A 13,562-nucleotide genomic window follows, 5' to 3' on the forward strand; every position below is an offset into this window, starting at 1 on the left:
GAAGAGCAGCAGCAACAACGACCCTTGGAGCCTTCAAATATAGAAAATCCTTTTAACTGAGTAACATATCAGTTAGGAAAATAAGAAGTGAGGACATGAGACTGAGGAACCAGGAACAATTATTCTAACAGTGTTAAACAACTAAAAGTAAACACGGTGACGGAACAGGGCACCGAAACTTACCGTTGTTGTATAAGCTGCTTCTGGATCATCTTCCAGCACTCGGGAGAGACCAAAATCAGAGACCTTGCATACTAAGTTGCTGTTCACCAGTATGTTCCTCGCGGCAAGATCTCGATGAACATATCCCATGTCAGAAAGATACTTCATGCCTGACGCGATGCCCCTCAGCATGCCGACCAACTGGATGACGGTGAAGTGGCCATCATGCTTCTGTGAGAGAATCACACCTATTAGCTGCCTGATCTTAATAGCGTGTACATACACATATATGTAGTAAACTGAACCACGAATAAATCGTACAGGATCTATTGGAGAGACACATCAATTCAGCTGACCACTGCTGGTCTTCATAACAAAATATGAGACCTTGTTTGATATTTAAAGAAGGAATAAAAAGCTAACTAGAGGTGATGAAGAGCTAAGCTAAACAAGAACAGAGGACAGCAAGCCATGTCTACTTCCAGAAAAAACTATGCCAACTTTTTTTTTTTTTTTAAACAGGAGCAAACTGAAGTAAAATGGTGTGAGAGAAAAGAGTGTGGAGAATACACAATGGACATTCTGCATTTATAAGCCTCTCTGGGACAGCAGAAGTAGACAGGAGGGCACCAAAGCCTGCGATTTGGCGAAATTCGTGTTTCTCCAAATATAGTATTTAGAAATACTATATGTATAAATATATATATATATATATATATACATATATATATATATATATATATATATATATGGCCAAGGCTAGGTCAAAAAAAAACCACATGAAGATATATAAACAAAAAAATGCATTTAGAAAAGCTGCAGACAAAATAGAATAACACAAGTAAACAAAAAATAACTAAATTTTGTTTTCAATTATTTTGGACAAATATAAAATAAAGTATTTGAAGTTCTTGGCTAGAAGAATTATACTATATATTGCAATGTGAATAATAAAACAGACAATAATCAATACATTACATCTTATCCTTCCACCTAGAGTTCAGGACAATGCATAATTTATGAAACAGGAAAAGCAGTCCAGTGGTATTCTGTGCAAAATGCAAGGACAAGCAAAGCCAAATACAGGCAGTAGTCTTGGTATCAGATGACATGTGAATAGAAATAAAAGTAATATATATTAATTTATTTAATTGTTTGGAGAGCATTATCATCAGTGAGTTACAGAGAAGCATAAAGGATTCCAGTCATTTTAATATACTGGGCCACCTTAATTTATGAATGATATTAAAAGTAGATTTATATATATATAGTAAGACACTAAGGCAATATTATCTTATATAGTAGAAGCATACATAAAAGTAATTACATTTTTTTTCTATGTTACAAGCTGTTGTCATGAATGTTTGATAAAAACCAGAGTCACTTAGGCACAGGGTGATGAGACCCAGCGAATCCCTCATAGGCCACAGCCTCTTCTACTAGGCTGACCCATTGGTTATGTAGAAGAATAAGCTTACATTACCAATGGTGCAAACTTGGCTTTATATACCAAATCTCTCTGATAGCTCTCAGATTGTATCTCCACATTCAAGTCGGAGTAAAGAGAAGAAGTTTTTCTTAAACAAAGCATCCTCACAGAAAGTGTGTCCATTAAAGCAGGCTCTGCTGTATAATTAATGTACAAGAGATAACCGAGCAATGAAAATCCTTGGTGTTATTAGCTCTTTATGTTTCCAATCCATCTTTGTAGGCAGTCCACTATTAGAGTGAATCGGCCTCTTCGATCATGTGTTCTACCTAACTCTCTTCTATTAGGAATCTCAAAACTTTAGAATTGAAAACATAAATTCTATTTTCTGGAAAGGACTATACTACACTTTAAGAGGTAATTCTTCTTTCTTAGGAAGTAAAGTTCTGTCAGATCATAGTTACTGTCAGGCACAACTTCTAAACAGGAGGAAGAGTTCCTGGCCCATCTGAGGAAAAAAAAAAAAAGCCTCATTCCTTTCTCTGTACAAGTGTAGTGATCCAACCCCGAGTTTTAACCAGATTCACATATAAAATACATAAACAACTCTTGGATTGTTTTAATAATTGTTTATAGTTAGTGAGTCTTGGTTATTATTACATGAAGTTTTACTATGTCAATGTATCAGAAATTTTGTTTTTTGAAAAAATCTGTTGATAATCTAAACACCTGTATAAATAAAGGGAAATAGTTATACAAGATCATGTGGAAATGTAGCTTCCAATATAACCTGAGAATGCCACAAAAAACAAAATTATTATTTTAAACACATTTTATTTTTTTTTCATTTTTTTTTATTAGGTATTTAGCTCATTTACATTTCCAATGCTATACCAAAAGTCCCCCTTACCCACCCACCCCCACTCCCCTACCCACCCACTCCCCCCCTTTGGCCCTGGCGTTCCCCTGTACCGGGGCACACAAAGTCTGCATGTCCAATGGGCCTCTCTTTCCAGTGATGGCCGACTAGGCCATCTTTTGATACATATGCAGCTAGAGTCAAGAGCTCAGGGGTACTGGTTAGTTCATAATGTTGTTCCACCTATAGGGTTGAAGATCCCTTTAGCTCCTTGGGTACTTTCTCTAGCTCCTCCATTGGGAGCCCTGTGATCCATCCATTAGCTGACTGTGAGCATCCACTTCTGTGTTTGCTAGGCCCCGGCATAGTCTCACAAGAGACAGCTACATCTGGGTCCTTTCAGTAAAATCTTGCTAGTGTATGCAATGGTGTCAGCATTTGGAAGCTGATTATGGGGTGGATCCCTGGATATGGCAGTCTCTACATGGTCCATCCTTTCATCTCAGCTCCATACTTTGTTTCTGTAACTCCTTCCATGGGTGTTTTGTTCCCACTTCTAAGGAGGGGCATAGTGTCCACACTTCAGTCTTCATTTTTCTTGAGTTTCATGTGTTTAGGAAATTGTATCTTATATCGTGGGTATCCTAGGTTTTGGGCTAGTATCCACTTATCAGTGAGTACATATTGTGTGAGTTCCTTTGTGATTGTGTTACCTCACTCAGGATGATGCTCTCCAGGTCCATCCATTTGGCTAGGAATTTCATAAATTCATTCTTTTTAATAGCTGAGTAGTACTCCATTGTGTAGATGTACCACATTTTCTGTATCCATTCCTCTGTTGAGGGGCATCTGGGTTCTTTCCAGTTTCTGGCTATTATAAATAAGGCTGCTATGAACATAGTGGAGCATGTGTCCTTCTTACCAGTTGGGGCTTCTTCTGGATATATGCCCAGGAGAGGTATTGCTGGATCCTCCGGTAGTACTATGTCCAATTTTCTGAGGAACCGCCAGACTGATTTCCAGAGTGGTTGTACAAGCCTGCAATCCCACCAACAATGGAGGAGTGTTCCTCTTTCTCCACATCCTCGCCAGCATCTGCTGTCACCTGAATTTTTGATCTTAGCCATTCTCACTGGTGTGAGGTGGAATCTCAGGGTTGTTTTGATTTGCATTTCCCTGATGATTAAGGATGTTGAACATTTTTTCAGGTGCTTCTCTGCCATTCGGTATTCCTCAGGTGAGAATTCTTTGTTCAGTTCTGAGCCCCATTTTTTAAGGGGGTTATTTGATTTTCTGAGGTCCACCTTCTTGAGTTCTTTATATATGTTGGATATTAGTCCCCTATCTGATTTAGGATAGGTAAAGATCCTTTCCCAGTCTGTTGGTGGTCTTTTTGTCTTATAGACAGTGTCTTTTGCCTTGCAGAAACTTTGGAGTTTCATTAGGTCCCATTTGTCAATTCTCGATCTTACAGCACAAGCCATTGCTGTTCTGTTCAGGAATTTTTCCCCTGTGCCCATATCTTCAAGGCTTTTCCCCACTTTCTCCTCTATAAGTTTCAGTGTCTCTGGTTTTATGTGAAGTTCCTTGATCCACTTAGATTTGACCTTAGTACAAGGAGATAAGTATGGATCGATTCGCATTCTTCTACATGATAACAACCAGTTGTGCCAGCACCAATTGTTGAAAATGCTGTCTTTCTTCCACTGGATGGTTTTGGCTCCCTTGTCGAAGATCAAGTGACCATAGGTGTGTGGGTTCATTTCTGGGTCTTCAATTCTATTCCATTGGTCCACTTGTCTGTCTCTATACCAGTACCATGCAGTTTTTATCACAATTGCTCTGTAGTAAAGCTTTAGGTCAGGCATGGTGATTCCACCAGAGGTTCTTTTATCCTTGAGAAGAGTTTTTGCTATCCTCGGTTTTTTGTTATTCCAGATGAATTTGCAAATTGCTCCTTCTAATTCGTTGAAGAATTGAGTTGGAATTTTAATGGGGATTGCATTGAATCTGTAGATTGCTTTTGGCAAGATAGCCATTTTTACAATGTTGGTCCTGCCAATCCATGAGCATGGGAGATCTTTCCATCTTCTGAGATCTTCTTTAATTTCTTTCTTCAGGGACTTGAAGTTTTTATCATACAGATCTTTCACTTCCTTCGTTAGAGTCACGCCGAGATATTTTATATTATTTGTGGCTATTGAGAAGGGTGTTGTTTCCCTAATTTCTTTCTCAGCCTGTTTATTCTTTGTGTAGAGAAAGGCCATTGACTTGTTTGAGTTAATTTTATATCCAGCTACTTCACCGAAGCTGTTTATCAGGTTTAGGAGTTCTCTGTTGGAATTTTTAGGGTCACTTATATATACTATCATATCATCTGCAAAAAGTGATATTTTGACTTCCTCTTTTCCAATTTGTATCCCCTTGATCTCCTTTTGTTGTCGAATTGCTCTGGCTAATACTTCAAGTACTATGTTGAAAAGGTAGGGAGAAAGTGGGCAGCCTTGTCTAGTCCCTGATTTTAGTGGGATTGCTTCCAGCTTCTCTCCATTTACTTTGATGTTGGCTACTGGTTTGCTGTAGATTGCTTTTATCATGTTTAGGTATTGGCCTTGAATTCCTGATCTTTCCAGAACTTTTATCATGAATGGGTGTTGGATCTTGTCAAATGCTTTTTCTGCATCTAAAGAGATGATCATGTGGTTTTTGTCTTTGAGTTTGTTTATATAATGGATTACATTGATGGATTTTCGTATATTAAACCATCCCTGCATCCCTGGAATAAAACCTACTTGGTCAGGATGGATGATTGCTTTAATGTGTTCTTGGATTCGGTTAGCGAGAATTTTATTAAGAATTTTTGCATCGATGTTCATAAGAGAAATTGGTCTGAAGTTCTCTATCTTTGTTGGATCTTTCTGTGGTTTAGGTATCAGAGTAATAGTGGCTTCATAAAATGAGTTGGGTAGAATACCTTCTACTTCTATCTTGTGAAAAAGTTTGTGCAGAACTGGAGTTAGATCTTCTTTGAAGGTCTGATAGAACTCTGCACTAAACCCGTCTGGTCCTGGGATTTTTTTGGCTGGGAGACTATTAATAACTGCTTCTATTTCTTTAGGGGATATGGGACTGTTTAGAAGGTCAACTTGATCCTGATTCAACTTTGGTACCTGGCATCTGTCCAGAAATTTGTCCATTTCGTCCAGGTTTTCCAGTTTTGTTGAGTATAGCCTTTTGTAGAAGGATCTGATTGTGTTTTGGATTTCTTCAGGATCTGTTGTTATGTCTCCCTTTTCATTTCTGATTTTGTTAATTAGGATTTTGTCCCTGTGCCCTTTAGTGAGTCTAGCTAAGGGTTTATCTATCTTGTTGATTTTCTCAAAGAACCAACTCCTCGTTTGGTTAATTCTTTGAATAGTTCTTCTTGTTTCCACTTGGTTGATTTCACCCCTGAGTTTGATTATTTCCTGCCGTCTACTCCTCTTGGGTGAATTTGCTTCCTTTTTTTCTAGAGCTTTTAGATGTGTTGTCAAGCTGCTAGTATGTGCTCTCTCCCGTTTTTTCTTGAAGGCACTCATAGCTATGAGTTTCCCTCTTAGAAATGCTTTCATTGTGTCCCAAAGGTTTGGGTACGTTGTGGCTTCATTTTCATTAAACTCTAAAAAGTCTTTAATTTCTTTCTTTATTCCTTCCTTGACCAAGGTATCATTGAGAAGAGTGTTGTTCAGTTTCCATGTGAATGTTGGCTTTCTGTTATTTATTTTGTTATTGAAGATCAGCCTTAGTGCATGGTGATCTGATAGGATACATGGGACAATTTCAATATTTTTGAATCTGTTGAGGCCTGATTTGTGACCTATTATGTGGTCAATTTTGGAGAAGGTACCATGAGGTGCTGAGAAGAAGGTATATCCTTTTGTTTTAGGATAAAATGTTCTGTAGATATCTGTCAGATCCATTTGTTTCATCACTTCTGTTAGTTTCAGTGTGTCCCTGTTTAGTTTCTGTTTCCATGATCTGTCCATTGGTGAAAGTGGTGTGTTGAAGTCTCCCACTATTATTGTGTGAGGCGCAATGTGTGCTTTGAGCTTTACTAAAGTTTCTTTAGTGAATGTGGCTGCTCTTGTATTTGGAGCATAGATATTCAGAATTGAGAGTTCCTCTTGGAGGATTTTACCTGTGATGAGAATGAAGTGTCCCTCCTTGTCTTTTTTGATGACTTTGGGTTGGAAGTCAATCTTATCAGATATTAGGATGGTTACTCCTGCTTGTTTCTTCATACCATTTGCTTGGAAAATTGTTTTCCAGCCTTTCATTCTGAGGTAGTGTCTATCTTTTTCTCTGAGATGAGTTTCCTGTAAGCAGCAAAATGTTGGGTCTTGTTTGTGTAGCCAGTTTGTTAGTCTATGTCTTTTTATTGGCGAGTTGAGACCATTGATGTTAAGAGATATTAAGGAAAAGTAATTGTTGCTTCCTGTTATTTTAGTTGTTAAAGGTGGCATTCTGTTCTTGTGGCTGTCTTCTTTTAGGTTTGTTGAGGGATTACCTTCTTGTTTTTTCTAGGGCGTTGTTCCCGTTCTTGTATTGGTTTTTTTCTGTTATTATCCTTTGAAGGGCTGGATTCGTGGAGAGATAATGCGTGAATTTGGTTTTGTCGTGGAATACTTTGGTTTCTCCCTCTATGATAATTGAGAGTTTGGCTGGGTATAGTAGCCTGGGCTGCAGTTTGTGTTCTCTTAGTGTCTGTATAACATCTGTCCAGGCTCTTCTGGCTTTCATAGTCTCTGGTGAAAAATCTGGTGTAATTCTGATAGGCTTGCCTTTATATGTTACTTGACCTTTTTCCCTTACTGCTTTTAGTATTCTATCTTTATTTAGTGCATTTGATGTTCTGATTATTATGTGTCGGGAGGAATTTCTTTTCTGGTCCAGTCTATTTGGAGTTCTGTAGGCTTCTTGTATGTTCATATGCATCTCATTCTTTAGATTTGGGAAGTTTTCTTCAATAATTTTGTTGAAGATGTTTGCTGGACCTTTGAGTTGAAAATCTTCATTCTCATCCACTCCTATTATCCGTACGTTTGGTCTTCTTATTGTGTCCTGGATTTCCTGGATATTTTGAGTTAGGATCTTTTTGCATTTTCCATTTTCTTTGATTGTTGTGCCGATGTTCTCTATGGAATCTTCTGCACCTGAGATTCTCTCTTCCATCTCTTGTATTCTGTTGCTGATGCTCAAATCTATGGTTCCAGATTTCTTTCCTAGGGTTTCTATCTCTAGTGTTGCCTCGCTTTGAGTTTTCTTTATTGTGTCTACTTCCCTTTTTAGGTCTAGTATGGTTTTGTTCATTTCCATCACCTGTTTGTATGTTTTTTCCTCTTTTTCTGTAAGGACTTCTACCTGTTTGATTGTGTTTTCCTGTTTTTCTTTAAGGACTTGTAACTCTTTAGCAGTGTTCTCCTGTATTTCTTTAAGTGATTTATTAAAGTCCTTCTTGATGTCCTCTACCATCATCATGAGATATGCTTTTAAATCTAGGTCTAGGTTCTCAGGTGTGTTGGGGTTCCCTGGACTGGGCGAAGTGGGTGTGCTGGGTTCTGGTGATGGTGAGTGGTCTTGGTTCCTGTTAGTAAGATTCCTCCGTTTACCTTTCGCCATCTGGTAATCTCTGGAGTTAGTAGTTATAGTTGACTCTGTTTAGAGATTGTTCTTCTGGTGATTCTGTTACCGTCTATCAGCAGACCTGGGAGACAGATTCTCTCCTCTGAGTTTCAGTGCTCAGAGCACTCTCTGCTGGCAAGCTCTCTTACAGGGAAGGTGCGCAGATATCTTGTATTTGGACCTCCTCCTGGCCGAAGAAGAAGGCCCAAAACAGGACCTTTCTCAGACAGTGTGTTGCTTTGGCAGTTCCCAGGTGGTACAGACTCTCACCTAAGCAGACTAAATTCCTAAGTTCCTTGGAGTCCCGGGACCAAGATGGCGACCGCTGCTGCTGTGGCTTAGGCCGCCTCCCCAGCCGGGCGGGCACCTGTCCTCCGATCCGGACGGTGGCTGGCTGTCCCCGGCCCACAAAGGGTGCTGCCTCAGCGCCTCTGTGCTTCCGCCTGTTCCAGAAGCTGTCAGGTTCTCTGGCGCACCCTCTCACCTGTTCAGACTAATTTCCTAAGTTCGGCGGGTCCCGGACCAAGATGGCGACCGCTGCTGCTGTGGCTTAGGCCGCCTCCCCAGCCGGGCGGGCACCTGTCCTCCGGTCCGGACGGTGGCTGGCTGTCCCCGGCCCACACAGGGTGCTGCCTCAGCCCCTCTGTGCTTCTGCCTGTTCCAGAAGCTGTCAGGTTCTCTGGCGCACCCTCTCACCTGTTCAGACTAATTTCCTAAGTTCGGCGGGTCCCGGACCAAGATGGCGACCGCTGCTGCTGTGGCTTAGGTCGCCTCCCCAGCCGGGCGGGCACCTGTCCTCCGGTCCGGAAGGTGGCCGGCTGTCCCCGGCCCACACAGGGTGCTGCCTCAGCCCCTCTGTGCTTCTGCCTGTTCCAGAGGCTGTCAGGTTCTCTGGCGCACCCTCTCACCTGTTCAGACTAATTTCCTAAGTTCGGCGGGTCCCGGACCAACTTAAACACATTTTAAAATTAGTAATAGTGAACTTCATTAGGACTTTATCATGCATATGTATAATATATTTTGTTGATATTTACCCTCATATTACTTATGTGAAACACTTGAATTCCATCCCATTTCTGGCCCCCCACTAATCTCTTATAACTTTGCTTGTGAGCCTAGTCTTTAATGGCTGAGCCATCTCTCCAGCCCCCTTACTAATCTCTTTAGCCTCACTTCTACATTAATAATTTTATGTTTTTGTTAATTTTCCTTTCATTTCTTAAATTCTATATATTCAAGAAATGTTATGTCTTTAAGCCTGGACAGTGGTGTGTGTGTGTGTGTGTGTGTGTGTGTGTGTGTGTGTGTGTGTATGTGTGTGTGTGTATGTAATGTTGATACTGGATGTTTTCTATCATTGTCCATCTTTTAAAAGATCCTTATTTTTAGGCCAAGGCACTGTTGCCTTAGGTTTGCACGTGTGCACCCTGCACATTTTATCTGTGTTCTGGGATTGCAAACTCAGATCCTTTATACCGGCATTTTACCAGATGAACCATCTTTCCCCTTCTAATACTAGCTAACTTTGCTTAACAGGATAGTCCTTACTTCCATCCAAATTCTGGAATAAATTACATTGGTTTCATTCTTGTTTAATGGCTGAAGAATGCACAATTACATACGCCACATTTTTTTCTTCTGTGCATCCATCAGTGGGCTCCTATGCTGACTCCATGTGGCTCTACTGTGAATTGTGCTGTGATAAAGGGTGTACACGGATCTCTATTTTATTGCTGCCTTAGACTCCTTCAGATTGTAACTCATGAGTGAGTTACATGGCATTTCAATTTCTGGGTGTTTGAGGAACATCTTTACTGATCCTTCATAATGGCTGGACTAGTTTACATACCCACCAATCCTATTTAAAGGTCCCATTATCAAGTCTTCACCAATGCAGCATCATATTCTTTTCAAGAGCTTAGTAACACAGAGTTCCCATAGCATGACACTCATCCTTTGAAAGCACACAACATTAATACAGCTTAAGATTTTTTCCCATGACCCTCATGAGAATCATCGCATAACCACCATGACATCCCCACTATGCCCGGTAGTCCCACTATGCTATGCAACCACTAACCTATTTTCTATCCTCCTGGGATTTTGCCTGCTCTCAATATTTTCCAATCAGAAACATGCAGCTTTTTATAGCTGACTTCTTGCATGTTGTAGCCTAATGTTTCCAAGACTCTTTCACATTGTAGCAGATAATCAGTGTTTTATCTCTGTATTGTTACTTTTTATTTCTTTTGTATTCACTGAAAGTTGATGAACACTTGAATTCTTCTATGTTTTAGTGATTGTGTGTGTTTTAATGGGTCATTTTAATATTGTTACAAAAACACTTGAAGAGAGTTGGATCAACTGCTTTCCTATCAACTGCGTGGCAATTTGTGCTCTAACAATCACAAGCAGTGGCATTTAAAAACGGAGATACTGGTGTGTGAAAATAACCTGAACTACTTTGTACTGTTGTTTCAGAGGCTACACAATGTTCCTTATTAATTTCTAATTCATTTGAGCAATTCTTTCTAAGTCCATGGAGTCAAAACGATTTTCATAATAACAATATGACAAATCTCTGCTTGTTACCACTAAGTTTATACTTGTGTGAATGGTACAAAACCCTGATAGATAAAAGGTCAGGAGACTAATATAAATCAAGATAATAACACCCAAGTAAAAACTGATTGCTATTGTTATGTTCTCTTTTGCTACATGTTGAGAAAGTTAAAAACAGCCTTTTAAAAATTTTGTCCTTGGCATATTCGTGGAACATTAGTATTTCTAAATTTTGTCTGGGATTATATAATCTCAAGATCAACACTTGTGAGATAGACTAAAGGCAGGAATAAGCATGATGGTCATTTAAATGGTGGCACATTAAAAATATATGTCTTTATTCTTTAAGGCAATCAACAAAATAGACAAACTCTTGACAAAACTAACTGAAAGGCAGAGAGAGAGAGAGAGAGAGAGAGAGAGAGAGAGAGAGAGAGAGAGAGAGAGAGAACAAAATTAAAATTAACAAAAACATAAATGAAAGGCAAGACATAACAATTGACACTCAAGAAATTCAAAGAATTATTAGGTCTTACTTCAGAAGCCTTTACTCCACAAAATTAGAAATTCTAAATGAAATGGATGATTTTCTAGACAGATACCAAGTCAAAGCTAAATCAAGAGCAGGTAAACAATCTGAATAGTATTTTAAACACTAAGGAAATAGAAGCAGTTATTAAAAATCTCCCAATCAAAAAAAAAAAAAAAATCCCAGAGCCAGATGGTTTTAGTGCAGAATTCTACCAGAGTTTCAAAGAACAGCTAATACTAATACTCTTCAAACTATTCCACAAGATAAAAACAGGAGGAATACTGCCAAACTCATTCTATGAGGCCACAATCACCTCGATATCTAAACTATACAAAGACTCAACAAAGAAAGAGAATTTCAGACATATTTCCCTTATGAATACTGTTGCAAAAAACTCCATTAAATACTCGCAAACCGAATCAAAGAACACATCAAAGACACCATCCACCATGATCAATTGACTAAGTGTTGCTGGAAGTGACCTGTTTGCACCCGGGGAGTGAATGTAAAATCAGAGCTCACACAAGCAAGCAGTGGAATCTGCTAAGTCATGATTTTGGGGGAAATCCACAGCCATTTAAGACAGATGGGAACTGCCTAGTGGATTCCTTGTTATTTGTGTTGATTCTTGTTCTTTTTCTAATGGCAAACCCAAAACTAAAATCTTGTTATTTCGAAAAATAAAGATAAATATAAAAATAAAATAAAGGTAAGGTCCAAAATGAAATATTATTACATATTAAATTAGATATTTAAATAATGAAATATTATTTGGGTCAGCATATCTTATATGCTACCACATTGGCCTGGGGAAAATACACAACATTTATAAGTCATTATAAACATGTAACAATCTTAAATCTTACAGGTATGTTTCCATTTAATTCTCAAAATAACTATGAGAGATAAGTGGAGCGATGATTGCCATCATGTACCAGTGGAACTAGGGTTTATAAATACTGACAGCAGAGCTTTGTAAACTATGGGTTGTAGCTCATGGGATTATGTAATTGGGTATGGGGTCGGGAATATTAGAAAGTAAACTTTCTAATAGTAGAAAGTTTAGGGCTATGCAATGCCCAAAAATTAATTAAAAACAATTGTGAGGAAAATCCAGGTGTTTTCAGCTCATGTTGCATTGTTGGGACTTTGCTTCAGAACTGGCTCTGAACACAAATGTGCACTTTGCAATGGGCATGCTGTGATGACATGAGGTACCAAGGGATCACAGCCGCTTGAAATACATCAGCTCCGTCATAAAACTTAGATGTTAGGAACTGCAGGGTTTCTGCTGAACATGTGATGCTTTCTGCTGTTATGAAAACATAATGCTTTAATTATGAAAAACAAAGACAATATTTTCTTGTGTAATTCTTCAGCACATAACTATCAAATTGATATACTTCTAGATTGTATTATATTAGAACCGTTGAGTTTGCTAATTGAAGAGTAGAGGTGAAATTCCTAAAGAAAATCATTTGATGAATAGTAGTTTGGAATTAAAACAGAATTTTTAATAATAATTGAAATGGTGCTAAATGTACTGCCATTTTATATTACATATTTGTACAAAGTAGCACCCTCAGTATTGATAATTCTGAATTGAAATATTGATGAACTACTGAAATCATTAAAGATGCTTTATGTCCTATATTTTCAAGTATCAGTAAAGGCTCAATTATTCTAAAATATTATCGGTTCAAAAGTTATTTTAAAATAATGTGTACGTATTATGTGTATGTACGTACATGCATATGAGTGTGTGAATACAGGCCTGCACAGGTCATGTTATACTTGTGGATGACAGAAGAATTCAAGTGTTTGTCTTTCCCTTCTACATTACTGGAGGCAGGATGTCTTGTTCATGTCAGTACTCAGCAGGGTGTCTGGCCTACGAGCACCTGGAGGTGCTCATGCCTCTGCCTCCCATCTTGTCAGAGAACTCCTATGATTAGAGACAAATGCTAGCACATCTAAGTTTATGAGGGTTTCAGGAAGCCAAACTCATTTTATCATACTTGTACAGCAAGAGCTATCCCCTCTGAGCAGTCCTCTCAATCCCCCAGCATCAACATATAACTCCTTCTTTAAAAATGTATTTATTTATTTTATGTGTATGAGTGCTTTACCTGTATGTATGTGGTGTGTGCACCATGTGCATGCCTGGTGCCTGTAGAGGTCAGAAGACACCTCTAGAATTGGAGTTAGTAGTGGTAGAGTCACCACGTGGGTACTTGGAACTGAGCCCAGATCCTCTGAGAGAGCAAGTGCTGTAAACCACAGAGCCATTGCTTCAGACTCCATGTTCTAATTCTTTATGTGTACACAAATGTTCATATGCACCTCATCAGTGTGCA

At 38.9% G+C, this 13,562-nt stretch overlaps 1 protein-coding gene across 2 annotated transcripts in view; it reads right to left on the reverse strand.

Annotated features, from left to right (window-relative positions):
• The window catches only part of Epha6 (Eph receptor A6), a 969,479-nt gene that overhangs the window by 133,927 nt on the left and 821,990 nt on the right, over window positions 1-13,562 (reverse strand). For both annotated transcript variants that reach the window (XM_006521787.3, NM_007938.2), the window contains one exon: window positions 184-393. In XM_006521787.3, the coding sequence (XP_006521850.1) occupies window positions 184-393 (210 nt within the window). The remainder of the gene's footprint in view (window positions 1-183; window positions 394-13,562) is intronic.

Source organism: Mus musculus, chromosome 16 (genome assembly GCF_000001635.26).
Source record: "Mus musculus strain C57BL/6J chromosome 16, GRCm38.p6 C57BL/6J".
Lineage (NCBI taxonomy): Eukaryota > Metazoa > Chordata > Mammalia > Rodentia > Muridae > Mus > Mus musculus.